General features: G+C 45.8%; 1 protein-coding gene across 1 annotated transcript; it reads right to left on the reverse strand.

Annotated features, from left to right (window-relative positions):
- Window positions 1–8,558, reverse strand: LOC121845350 (protein FAM171B-like). Its single transcript, XM_042316534.1, is given in 12 exon segments — window positions 1–2,329; window positions 2,331–2,540; window positions 2,543–2,704; window positions 2,707–2,871; window positions 2,984–3,467; window positions 3,754–3,877; window positions 4,057–4,173; window positions 4,611–4,781; window positions 5,226–5,384; window positions 5,535–5,627; window positions 6,496–6,729; window positions 8,125–8,558. Coding segments are annotated over 12 exon segments (2,325 nt in total). The 5' UTR covers window positions 8,336–8,558; the 3' UTR covers window positions 1–2,134.
- Window positions 8,559–12,548: the final 3,990 nt, after the last annotated feature.

The following is a 12,548-nucleotide window of genomic DNA, read 5'->3' on the forward strand; positions in this document are numbered from 1 at the left end:
TTGGTATCAAGTGAGTTTATTACTTAGGCATTGATAAGTGCACAAAAAGGCAGACTAATCACACTACTGTAATATACTGACGTAATCAACACAAGAAATGCCTGTTTCAAAAGCCTGAATGCCAGTTAATGTTAAATGAATATGGACAGTAGAAATACACTACATTACAATGAAATAAATACAAGGAAATACATTCAGTGAAGGCCACTTTGAAAAGGATGGGCCAGTGGGGTCTGTTTTGTCTCTGAGAAATATTATTACATACTATACTTTATACAATTCTCCAACGGTTGAAACATCTTGTTTTTCCTAACCTTCATCAGTGGCGACAATAACAACATGTTCAGCCTTCAATCATTTTAAGCTTCATAAATCATCGCTGCATTCGTCAGGTATATAACTTGCGCTGCTACATTTAGAAGGTAGAAGTTGCTACGTCGTCAAGCTTTTTACACCCCGGATCACATTTGAACCTATTCATCGCACCAAAGCTAACATACAATAATGTAACAAACCTCCGAAGTAAAGCACATACACTAAAGCTTGGGTTCATGAATAGTGATGATGGCTCAAAAAAGCACATCTTTCTTCTTCACTCTGAGAAGCATTCTCATTCTCTTGGAACATTTTTTGTCGCAGTTGCTGAGAAAGGATAGGACGATGTATGCATACATACATAAAAATACACGATCACACATACTAGATCATATGCTTGAGTATGTACATACCAAATAAAGCTATTCATGTACAGTATTTATCCTCATACACACTGAAGGACTGGCGTGTGTGATGTCACACCACGAGGAAGACTAAATATGGGCAAAATATGAATGTTGTTTCAAATTTAGCAGCAGGACGACTGATATCGCTGGTCAGATCATTTTCAGGAGGAGATTGTGTGCTTCACCAAATGTATCAGTCCATCACAGCAATATAGTTTGTGTTCATTTGAAATACCACCTCACTTTTTACAACAACAAAAACATTTGAGTGCTTTCATTTATTTGAGTGTTTTATGTTACGCTTATTACGTTCTCATTGCAGTGGGTTCTAACCAATCAAATTATATTACGTGTATCGTTCCCAATTGTGTTCTGTGCTTTTTAGACTGAACAATGAAAGCTTAAACTGACCACCTCCCAATACTCCATCTGTATGTAAGGACAGCGATGTGTTGTGTAAGATCTGCTCGTTGAACAGGAATCATTGAACATCAACAGTAACTATTTGAAGACGAATACGTTAAAGTAACACATGACTGGATTAGTATCCCTCAGACTTAATGTCCCTAAGAAGAGAATCCTTTCCATTGTCTTCACACTACAAGTCAAATACACACACTTTCCTCTTTTCATACACAACATTTGACTTTATACCTTTCATGCATTCTCAAAGAAATAATGGTATTTCCCCCTTAATAGAGGTGTAAAGATGACCTCTAAAAGGGACAGCTGTGAATCAGTGTCTAGTTTACAAACAGAGCAATAGACAGATGGCTGGGTACAGCCAGTCTTAAACACTGTGAGCAGAGCAGGCAATGGTGTTAATATCGATTTCCTTTAAAGGCAGGCAATCACGGTGGGTAAGTGTCAGTGTTCTGTACAGGAGGACTGTATCACTGTCCGTCTCTGCTGCCAGATCTCATCGGCTCAGCCCAATACAGCCCTCTATCCTCTCTAATTACCCTTCATTATCTCGCTATACAGCATCTCTGACTCCTCATCGCAGGCAGTGTAAAGAACACATCTTCTTTGACGCAGATGCCAGGAATGAGACGATCTGAAGCCATACTACTGCTGTGTCCACTAGCATCTATCTAACTATTCCTTTTAGAAGGACTGGAGCATACACATCCATCAAACCACAGAAAACGCTTTAACATCGCCATACGTTGTCTCAGCCGTCCGTCAACATACGACCCCTATAGGAAAACAATCAACAATAAACTCAATCCCTTCTTGACAGATTCAACATTTCTGTAACCATCACAGCCAATTGAGGAAAAAGCACTGACCATGCAACTGGACATGAAACATGCCCATTAACTACTGAATGCCAATAATGTCAATACACTTCCAGAATTGACTGGTATTGAAATAAGTCCCATCCCAGTCCATCTCTGGTGAACAGTGCCTTAGCTCCGTTTGACCAGAGGCCTCTCTTCTCTGACATGGTGCCTGGCGCTTCTCTTCTCGGCCCTCCCCTTCTCCCTCACCTTCCTCAGCCTGCGTGGGGGCGGTGTCCCCCTCGACTCACTGTCCTCCTGTGCACTGGACGTGTCCATTCCGTCCCGCTCCTCCGGGATATTGGGAATGGCCCCGCTGCTCCCCGTCCAGAATGTTCCTCAGGTAGGGGTCTTCAGGGGTGCAGGTGGCGGTGGTGCCGCTCTCACTGCTGCTCAGGTCCTGCTCCTCGCTGTAGCGCCCTCTGCTGTGGTGGGGGAACGAGCCACGGATGGAAGGCCTCTCTCGCTCCGCCTCCCTCACACTCTGCTGGGGCTCATTCATGTCCACGCCAGAGTCCAGGCTGGTGTCGTTGCTGCTGGGGGCCGTGGGTGGCGTCCCTGGAGCTCTATGATGGAGTGGCGGACCGAGGCGGCTGGTTTCCCATCCAGGGAGACGAACCAGGCCCTGGGGTGAGGCGACGAGGCCTTGCCTCGGGTCAGCTCCAGGAGTGTACGCTCTGATATCCCCTGGAGTTCACTGGGGCCCCCATCCCACTGCTGAAGGCCCTCATTCCAGCCGCCTCGTTCAGAGTACCGGGGACGGAAACGGAGGACTCCGGGAGGCTGCTGTACCGGCCCCACGCCCCAGGATTAGAGGCTGGGCCTTGGGGAGTGGTCTCCAGGGCCTGGGGCTGGTCCTGGCCGCCCTGCTGGGGTTGGCTCCCTGGGCATGGTGGGGGTTCTTAGGGAGGGTCTGGGTGTAGCTGTCATGACCGCCCTGCTCAGAGTGGGAGTGGGTGTCATAGGCTCCTCCATTACGGGGAAGGTGGCCGACTTGCAGCCTGATCCTTGCTGCTCCCCACCTTGGCTGCTGAAGCGCTCCGGGGCCTGGAGGATGGCCACAGGCTGGTTGTAAAGGTGGAGCAGCTGAGCACCTCCACCCAGGTGGGCTCTGTTCTGCTCCTCGCTGGACCTCTCCCTCAGCCTGGCCACCTCCTCACTGTTGATGTAGTGGTGTGATGTCGGGGGTCCCTTGGCCCCGCTCCCCACATTTTCATACAGGAGGGCGGACCCACGCCCGGGGTCTTCCACATAGATGTTGTAGTTGGCTTTGTTGTGCCTGGGGGTGGAGGGGTCACACTGGACGCTGCGCGAGGCCAGGCCGTGGGCTCTGTCTCCGGGGTGGAAGGACATCATGGCATGGCCCTCCTCCATGTGGGTGGAGGTGGTCTGGTCCTTCTTCAGAGCGGACCGCTTCGAGAACCGTGCTCTCCTCCTCGGCCCACGAGAGGAACCTGAACCTCTGCAGATGACAGTCAACACAGTAGGTTGATTGAGAAGCAGAGAAGGTAATCAATACACAGTGGGTCTTTTGGGGGATCTTTGTTATGTGTATGTTTAACTTCATATAATCAGCATTTGTGTCAATAATTTGTAGAATAATCCTGGCCATTCAAATGTTTTAAATTGTATAACTTACTGTAAACATTTTGTACAACCCCCTTCACCCCACACACCCCCATCTGTGATATTTCCAGCTGCAGTTGACACACAATCAGTAACGTTAGTTAATTAGGTTGGTCTCTTACCCACATTGACACAGCAGCACAGCCAGAAACCCCAAGACTATAACCAGAGTCCCACCCAGTATTCCTACGAGCAGGTAGGTGTGGTAGGAGAGGAATTCCATTGAGCTGGCATGGCCCATATAACCTAGACAGGTACAGACAGACAGAGATGAGTTGATTATATTATGTTGATTGTGGTCAATATGTTCTCCAGGATAGTAAGACATGTTTGAAGACAATACTGAGAGTGAGACTCCATCATTTAGTTCATTTGTAACATTCAATTCACAAAAACTTCATTTTGGACCATTACAATCGTTATACCGTTGGAGGAGGGTAGGGGTGCAGCGATCCAGTAACCCAGGTGAGAAGCAATGTAGGTCCAGACCAGATGATCTCCAACCATCTTCACTATCCCCAAACCCTGGTTCTCCCAAGCACCTGGAAGACAAAACATTGTGAGGAAAATGTATGAAGTAAAACTTGGAAGACACAGGCAGATACTTCCAGTTCCACAAAGTAAGTGAACACAGGTAGTATTTTGTAAACAAAGTTACAAGTTACTAAGGTAGTTTCAGCCCTAGTCCTTCTGTTGCACTAATAGCTATATTCATAAAGAACAGGAAGGCCTGGACACTGTTTATGCTCCCAATTCTCACCTCTTTATTGACAACGTTTAGATCCAAACCGGATCTTCATCTTCGTTTTGACCAGACGAAGAGCCGGTTTGGATCGAAACATTGTCGATAAAGAGGTGAATTGAGAGCATAAACAGTGTCCAGGCCTTCCTGTTCTTTACAAGTATTCTCCTGCTCCTGCTGTATGTTTCTAAGGACGTGCGTATGACCACAAACTTCTCTAGTAGCTATATTCCCCACCTGTCTTGGTGTTGAAGTCCCAGGCAGGGAGGGTGTCCGAGGGCCTCAGGTTGGTGGTGTGTGCCAGGGGCAGGGAGATCTGGATGGGGCCTTTCACCTGGACCTCCTGACCACCAGAGTACAGCAGAGTGCTGACCGCTGCCATCGCCCGCAACTCAACACTCCTGAACACTGAACACACATACAACAGTGGAGGCTGCTGAGGGGAGGACGGCTCATAATAATGGCTGGAAGGGAGCAAATGGAATGGCATCAAACACATGGAAACCATGGAAACCATGTGTTTGATGTATTTGATACCATTCCACTAATTCCGCTCCAGCCATTACCACGAGCCCGTCCACCCCAATTAAGATGCCACCAACCTCCTGTGACATACAAACACACGGGAGAGAATTACAACATGTCCAACGTTTAAAAATATGCAGGCTCTACAAACACTACAACATTAAAGAGGAATAGTTTTCAGAAAATGAACAGGGCTACTTCAGCTCAGAATCTTGAAATATTCCTCAATCTTGGAAGTGTTCAATGCTTACTTCCATGTATCAATACCACCTCTCATTTCCATTAGTTGGTGCACTGCACTCCATGTATTCGATTTGCTGAGCCCACCTGACTTGTTGTGAATGATGCCTGGGGTGCAGTTGACACAGTCCTTGCCTAGGTGGCGCTGTGGCACGGTCAGGTAAGCCATCACTGTGGAGGTGTTACTTCCGTCAGAGAGCATCAGGTGACTCTTGGGGAACTGAACGCTGGGCTGGTAGGAGATGTCTGTGGAAATAAGAACAAAAAGACCAGATGGAGTTCATTCCCTCTACCAAAGCACTTCTGCCACAGTAGACTAAAATTGTTCAAAGAGTAAGATGTTGCATCACATTTAGGGTTATGTTGAAGTGACAGTTTCCAGATGTGTGCACATACCAGGTAACTTCCCAGTGATGAGCACGGAGTCATCAAACAGCCAGATGTTGCCTTGGTTTTGAGGGAGCAGCGATAAGGTCACTGAGGAGAATACTGTATACACATGAGGTGAGGTCAGGTCAGGTGACATTCCAATCAGGAACTCACTAGACACTATTGAGATGTACCTTCAAAAGGGTCCCTTTGTAGCGTCATGTTCCTGTACTTCTACAAAGACACCAGTAGATGGCGACATTGAAAAGGGCTTTTTATGGTCCTGCGTGTAAGACTAGAGAGAAGGGAAGTGGCTTTTGATGACGCTGAGCATAGCTTGTACCACCAGTCACCTCTCTCTCAGTTCTTTCTTTGCCCCCTCTCTCTTTATCTTGCTCTGTTCTCTCTCTTTCTTTCTCTCCTTTGCTCTGCCTTATTCAAGATAGAGAGAGAGAGAGAGAGAGAGAGAGAGAGAGAGCAGCCCTAAGAGCAGCAGTCTCCTCTTACTAAATACAGCATGTCTAAATGGTGTTCAGAGTCCCCTTAACATCTTATTCAATACAGCTGCAATTAGCTGACACTAGATATGACATGGCATTATGGTGTTACATTTCAGCACAAAACGCTTGCCTCAGACTCGCTGGCTACACGTTCTATACATAGTGAGTGCATCCTGCTTCTGAGAGTAAGAAATCAATACAATTAATGGAGTGTAAGGCATTAAATTGTGCTTTGCTCCAACGCAAAAACAAAAACAAACACTGATGCTAATGTGCTATGTGACACAGTAGGCGAACACCTTATTTAGCTCATTGTGTCTTAATGCTTTAAAGGAAAGGAAACAAACAGCTATATCATTTAGTAGTTTGGGTGAACTATCCCAGTTTAAACTCTAGAATTTAGCCACACCCGACACCCATAGGTCAGCTGGTTGGGTGCTTCTCAGGGGCTCCTCCAGGTGGGGCCAGACTATCACAGTGCTACTCACTAGGTCTCTTGGTGGTCCTCCAGGGCAACAGGGTGAGGACGTATCCCTCCATGCTAGCTACAATGGTGAGGCTGAGTCCCAGGCTGTAGGGGACCCTGAGCAGCACGTCTCCCTTCTCCCCAGTCAGGGCCTGGCTACTCAGGGTGTGGTTGACAAACACCCCCACCTGGGCCCCGCCCAGGCGCCGCCGGGTCACCTGATCCTTCACCAGGACCCTCAGGGCAAAGGGCGGCTCTGGGGAGACACAGGAAACAGGAAGTGAAGCACAGGAAGTGAGGCAGTTTGTGTATTGCAATGACAAAGTAATATTAAACCTTTGTTTGTATGGCTGATTTTCTACACTAGAATTGCAGAACACTAATGTATGTTCATAGAATGTACCAGTGCAGAACACAGCCTTTGTGATGGAACAAATCATTTACAAAGCCACATACAAAGAGACAAGACTACACTAAAAGACCAAGGAGGTGCATTTAAAGGTGTTTTCGAAGGTTTATCTGAAGGTGTATGCCGGTGTGTGGCTTTGTGAATGCAGGGATCCCATTTAAACAGTCTCTCCTCAGATTCAATGGCAACTCTATGAATTATCTCAGGAACCTTAACTGCACATGAAAATGTGATGAGAGCTGAATCTGTGAGAGGTAATGAAAAATAGATCAAAGTGCTGTAGCATCTGTGAGAGGCCTTGTGCGGTGTCAGACGACGTTCCCCCCCTACAACAACAACACACACACACACACACACACACACACACACACACACACACACACACACACACACACACACACACACACACACACACACACACACACACACACACACACACACACACTTCATATGCACAGCACACACCCCTGCCCCACCAACACACACACTGATGCTATAGGCCAGGCCCTATTTAGCATACAAGGCTGCCCCGACAGCCTATTTATAGACTACAATCTGTTTACTAATCTAATCTGATCATAGTTACTTGTGATAATAACTCTAACTAATATGATGAGGCTTAGTCAATTAAATAAAGGACTTCTGAAGCAAGGCAATGGTGAAAAAGATATGGTGTGAGTGTGCTGTACTAAAGGATTAAAACTCTGATCATTACAAGCACAGTTTCACACTGGCCATACTGATAATCCCCTAATCTCGAAAACCTTCAAATGAAATCATTCTAAATCCGATTAGCTGCCCGGGGAATCTGTCGAGGGGACAGACTTAGATTGCAGTGAAAGTCATAAATCTTAGTAAAATACTTTATATTGAATGCGTAGGATACTCTACAATAGGTGAAGACAAAGTTGGTAAAAACCGGTGTGCATAGGTTTACTGATAACCGTTCAATCGTTGTGTACATTGTTTTAAAACATCATTGTATTTCTACAAGGCTTCTGTATGCATTATTGTTGAAGCCTTTGTTGAGTGAGATAAATACACAAAATATCATATAGGTTAATATCATCATCCTATATCGTCCTATATGATATTATCAATGAGAAATTATTATCAGTTCCGTTATCATGCCCAATGTTTTATTCTCTCCACACTGAACATTTCCTCCCCACCATTTTAACATGCTGGACAGGCCCTCAAACCCGCAGCCCAACCCAAATATACCGCAAACATCTCCTGTACCTGGTGTTAGGGCAGACGGAGTCTGAACCTGAGAAAGGGCCGTCTGGCCGGTGATGGATCCGTTTGGGACAGTGGCGATGGCATTGTCCTCCGCGGCCAGCAGCGTGATTAGGCCGCCGAGGACACCACCCTCCGGTGCCGCCCTCACGACACCATCCCCGCAGGAGATCACAACCAGCGAGAAAAGCAGGTACAGGCGGTCCGCAGGCATGGCGAGAGGGAGCCGCGAACCAAAGACATAACTGCGCGAAATGAGACAGAGAAGGAGGAATGGAGGCCTAGTCTCGCCGCTTTCTTTGTCATGGAAACCTCATGGTGGAACGGAGGCAGGTAACCTAAGTATGCACAGAAAGCAGGCAGGCTGGTGGTGTTGACGCGCTGGTGCTGATGCTGTGTTTTCGGGGCGTACAACAACAGAGACGGGAGATGGTGCTGTTACATCATAGATACAACTCTACAATGCCCTCTATCGGAAATATATTTTTGTACATAAACAAAAAGATGGTAGCCTACACATGTTATACATTGATGCCAATTAAAGACACTCTGTCAGATGTGCACAATGTAATTGTGCCCAACGAGCGGAACAATTTCAATAGAGCAAATAGATCCCATGACATTTTCACATACAAATAGCAGAATATTTATATGTAATGTCTCTATTGCTCAGGGAATGATTTTCCATGACTGCAACATTACTTTAAAACAATATTATTTGAAGATATAGCCTAACCTACATTGTATACAAAGTTATTTTATGAGGAAAAACAGATCCCTAAACAATGGAGTAGGGGCTCCCTGAGTGACGCAGCGGTCTAAGGCAGCATTAGATCTCAGTGCTTGATGTCACTACCCTGGTTCAATTCCAGACTGTATCACTACCGGCCGTGATTGGGAGTCCCATAGAGCTACGCACAATTGGCCTAGTGTTGTCAGGGTTTGGCCGGTGTAGGCCATCATTGTAAATAAGCATTAAATAAAATAACAAAAATAGCCTAGGTCTTTCATTTTCTGATGCCTTTTCTCAGAACTGAGTCTAAGAAAAAATGTGTTCATATCTGTGTAGGAAATCGAAAGGGGCCATTAATATTTTATTTGAAGCACCACAATTCTAGAAAGATAACCTGTATTTACCTGTCTTGGTTTAGCCTGGTAACAGTTGAAGAATTGACCACTAAGTGGCGACATTGTATCGTTTCCCAACACTGAGGCAAGCGAGATGGTTGAATTTGAGTTCCATATGTATCTTCACAAGAGAGCAGGGTCAAGCTCAACGAGAAAAAGCCACATCAGAATCTTTTCTTTTTCAAAAATGGATATTTCTATTGGTAGTCTATATGGCTGTGGAATCTTTGAACGGAAGACATAAGCTCTGTGCAACTAGTAGGCCTAGAAAAGGTGATACCATCTCAATCAGTGTCAGAACTATGGCCAATTTCACCCTCTCCTCATATATGGAACCAATTAAGATTTAAAAAAGTATATTCTAATATTCTGTGTTTTGCTTTGTTATTGTTGTCATTTAGCAGCCCATCTTATCCAGAACGAATTACAGGAGCAATTAGGTTTAAGTGCCTTGCTCAAGGGCACATCGATAGATTTCTCCCCCTAGTCGGCTCGGGGGGTTCGAATCACTGACTTTTCAGTTATTGGCCCAGCACTCTTAACTGCTAGGCCACCTTCCATCTTAAGGAGACAGCCCACTAGAGGGAAGACTGGAAGAACATCCACAAAATCCCAGTCTCTTCTCCTTTTAGAATCTCTCCCAGTGTGCTGCCTTCCTTTTCTGATTGAGGGATTGTGTCCCAAATGGCACCCTGTTCCCTATATAGTGCACTACTTTTGACCAGGGCACATAGGGTCCCATATGTAGTGCACTATATAGGGAATAGGGTGCCAACAGTGTGCCATTTGCGACAGAACCAGGCAGTGTCATGTCCGTCCACAACAGTAGCCTAATCAGTGAAGAGGATGGCAGTTAAACAACTATTATGGGTTAAATGAATAGCTTCTCCAAATGGCTCAGTGATTCATGTTTTTAATGTCCCTCTCTCCCAGTTGCAAATTGATTTGAATGGGACATATGAAATGAAATACATTTTTTCAGATATGGACGATCAGGGGGATATTTGTATTTTCTAAACAATGCATAGCATAGCATAGCACTCTGTCATTATTGTGGAAACACAGTCCTGTTTGATAAATAGCATCAAGGTAGTTCTGCTGATGCTGATATTGTTGTTGTTGGGGACATTGGACCTTTTTAGCCCATTCAGCAGTGAGGACCATGATGTTTATGGGCTATAACTTGGACTATAAATGTTATGCTACTATAAACCAAAAATGATTTGCTCATACAGTTCAGGTCCTTTAGACTAAATGACAGTGTTAAAGGAACTTAAATCAGTTCATAAAGGGTTTCCAGTACAACATGCTGCAACATTGTGCAGGTCTATAGTGTGTGTATGGTTCATGGTCCAGGACTGTCACCAACCACAGCAATATTCTCCCCTTGTCCCCCCTCCCCCAGCCACAATCTCCCTCCCTTAACTCCTAACCACGCCTTTATCCCCATTGAACAAATCCAAGCTGCCTCTGCCTCATCTCCTCTCTATATCTGTCTTATGAATGGCTTTCCCCTCCACTGGCTTTAATGGGTTGCTGTGGGCCTGCTGCAGTCCAGACTGGGCCCAGGCTCTGAGGCTCTGAGGCCAACGCTACGTGTCCTCTTATCTGTGCTGCGGAGAATCTAAATGGCTGTTTAGATGATGGATACAGACACAACCTGAATATTAAAGAAAAAGCACCCCACATTACCCATTATTCCCTTTAGGCTATAGTGTTACAGATGGAAGTTGTCTGTCATGAATCATCTTAAAGTCATGCTGGTCACCACCATGTTTGGTTTTACCATTGGGTGTATCATACTGCATTTGAGGTTGGTTAAAATAATATGATTTTGTATGTGTGTGTATGTGTGTGTGTCCTAGAGGTGCCAGTCCTTAATATACCATAGTGGTATCTTGTTATTTCCTCTATTGAAAGCCAGAGGCAAAGTCGTTACAGACTGTGTATTGATGATAAATAAAGGTTTGATCAATACGGATGTCACCACAGTGCTGAATAACTGACAACCCAGTCTCACCACAGTGCTGAATAACTGACAACCCAGTCTCACAGCCGTGCTGAATAACTGACACCCAAGTCTCACCACAGTGCTGAATAACTGACAAAACCCAGTCTCACCACAGTGCTGAATAACTGACAACCCAGTCTCACAGCCGTGCTGAATAACTGACACCCAAGTCTCACCGCAGTGCTGAATAACTGACAACCCAGTCTTACCACAGTGCTGAATAACTGACAACCCAGTCTCACCAGAGTGCTGAATAACTGACAACCCAGTCTCACAGCCGTGCTGAATAACTGACAACCCAGTCTCACAGCCGTGCTGAATAACTGACACCCAAGTCTCACCACAGTGCTGAATAACTGACAACCCAGTCTTACCACAGTGCTGAATAACTGACAACCCAGTCTCACCACAGTGCTGAATAACTGACAACCCAGTCTCACCACAGTGCTGAATAACTGACAACCCAGTCTCACCACAGTGCTGAATAACTGACAACCCAGTCTCACCAGAGTGCTGAATAACTGACAACCCAGTCTCACAGCCGTGCTGAATAACTGACACCCAAGTCTCACCACAGTGCTGAATAACTGACAACCCAGTCTTACAGCAGTGGTGAATAACTGACAACTCCAGTCTCACACAGTGCTGAATAACTGACAACCCAGTCTTACAACTGACAACCAGTCTCCTTACAGTAACAGCCAGTCTCAGTCCCACCACAGTGCTGAATAACTGACAACCCAGTCTCACCACAGTGCTGAATAACTGACAACCCAGTCTCACCACAGTGCTGAATAACTGACAACCCAGTCTCACCACAGTGCTGAATAACTGACAACCCAGTCTCACCAGCAGTGCTGAATAACTGACAACTCCAGCAGTGCTGAATAACTGACAACCCAAGTCTCACCACAGTGCTGAATAACTGACAACCCAGTCTCACCACAGTGCTGAATAACTGACAACCCAGTCTCACAGCCATGCTGAATAACTGACACCCAAGTCTCACCACAGTGCTGAATAACTGACAACCCAGTCTTACCACAGTGCTGAATAACTGACAACCCAGTCTTACCAGTGCTGAATAAGTCTCTTACCACAGTGCTGAATAACTGACAACCCAGTCTCACCACAGTGCTGAATAACTGACAACCAGTCTCACAGCAGTGCTGAATAACTGACAACCCAGTCTAACCACAGTGCTGAATAACTGACAACCCAGTCTCACAGCCGTGCTGAATAACTGACACCCAAGTCTCACCGCAGTGCTGAATAACTGACAACCCAG

The sequence above is a fragment of the Oncorhynchus tshawytscha genome, unplaced genomic scaffold (genome assembly GCF_018296145.1).
Source record: "Oncorhynchus tshawytscha isolate Ot180627B unplaced genomic scaffold, Otsh_v2.0 Un_contig_4556_pilon_pilon, whole genome shotgun sequence".
In the NCBI taxonomy this organism is placed as follows: domain Eukaryota; kingdom Metazoa; phylum Chordata; class Actinopteri; order Salmoniformes; family Salmonidae; genus Oncorhynchus; species Oncorhynchus tshawytscha.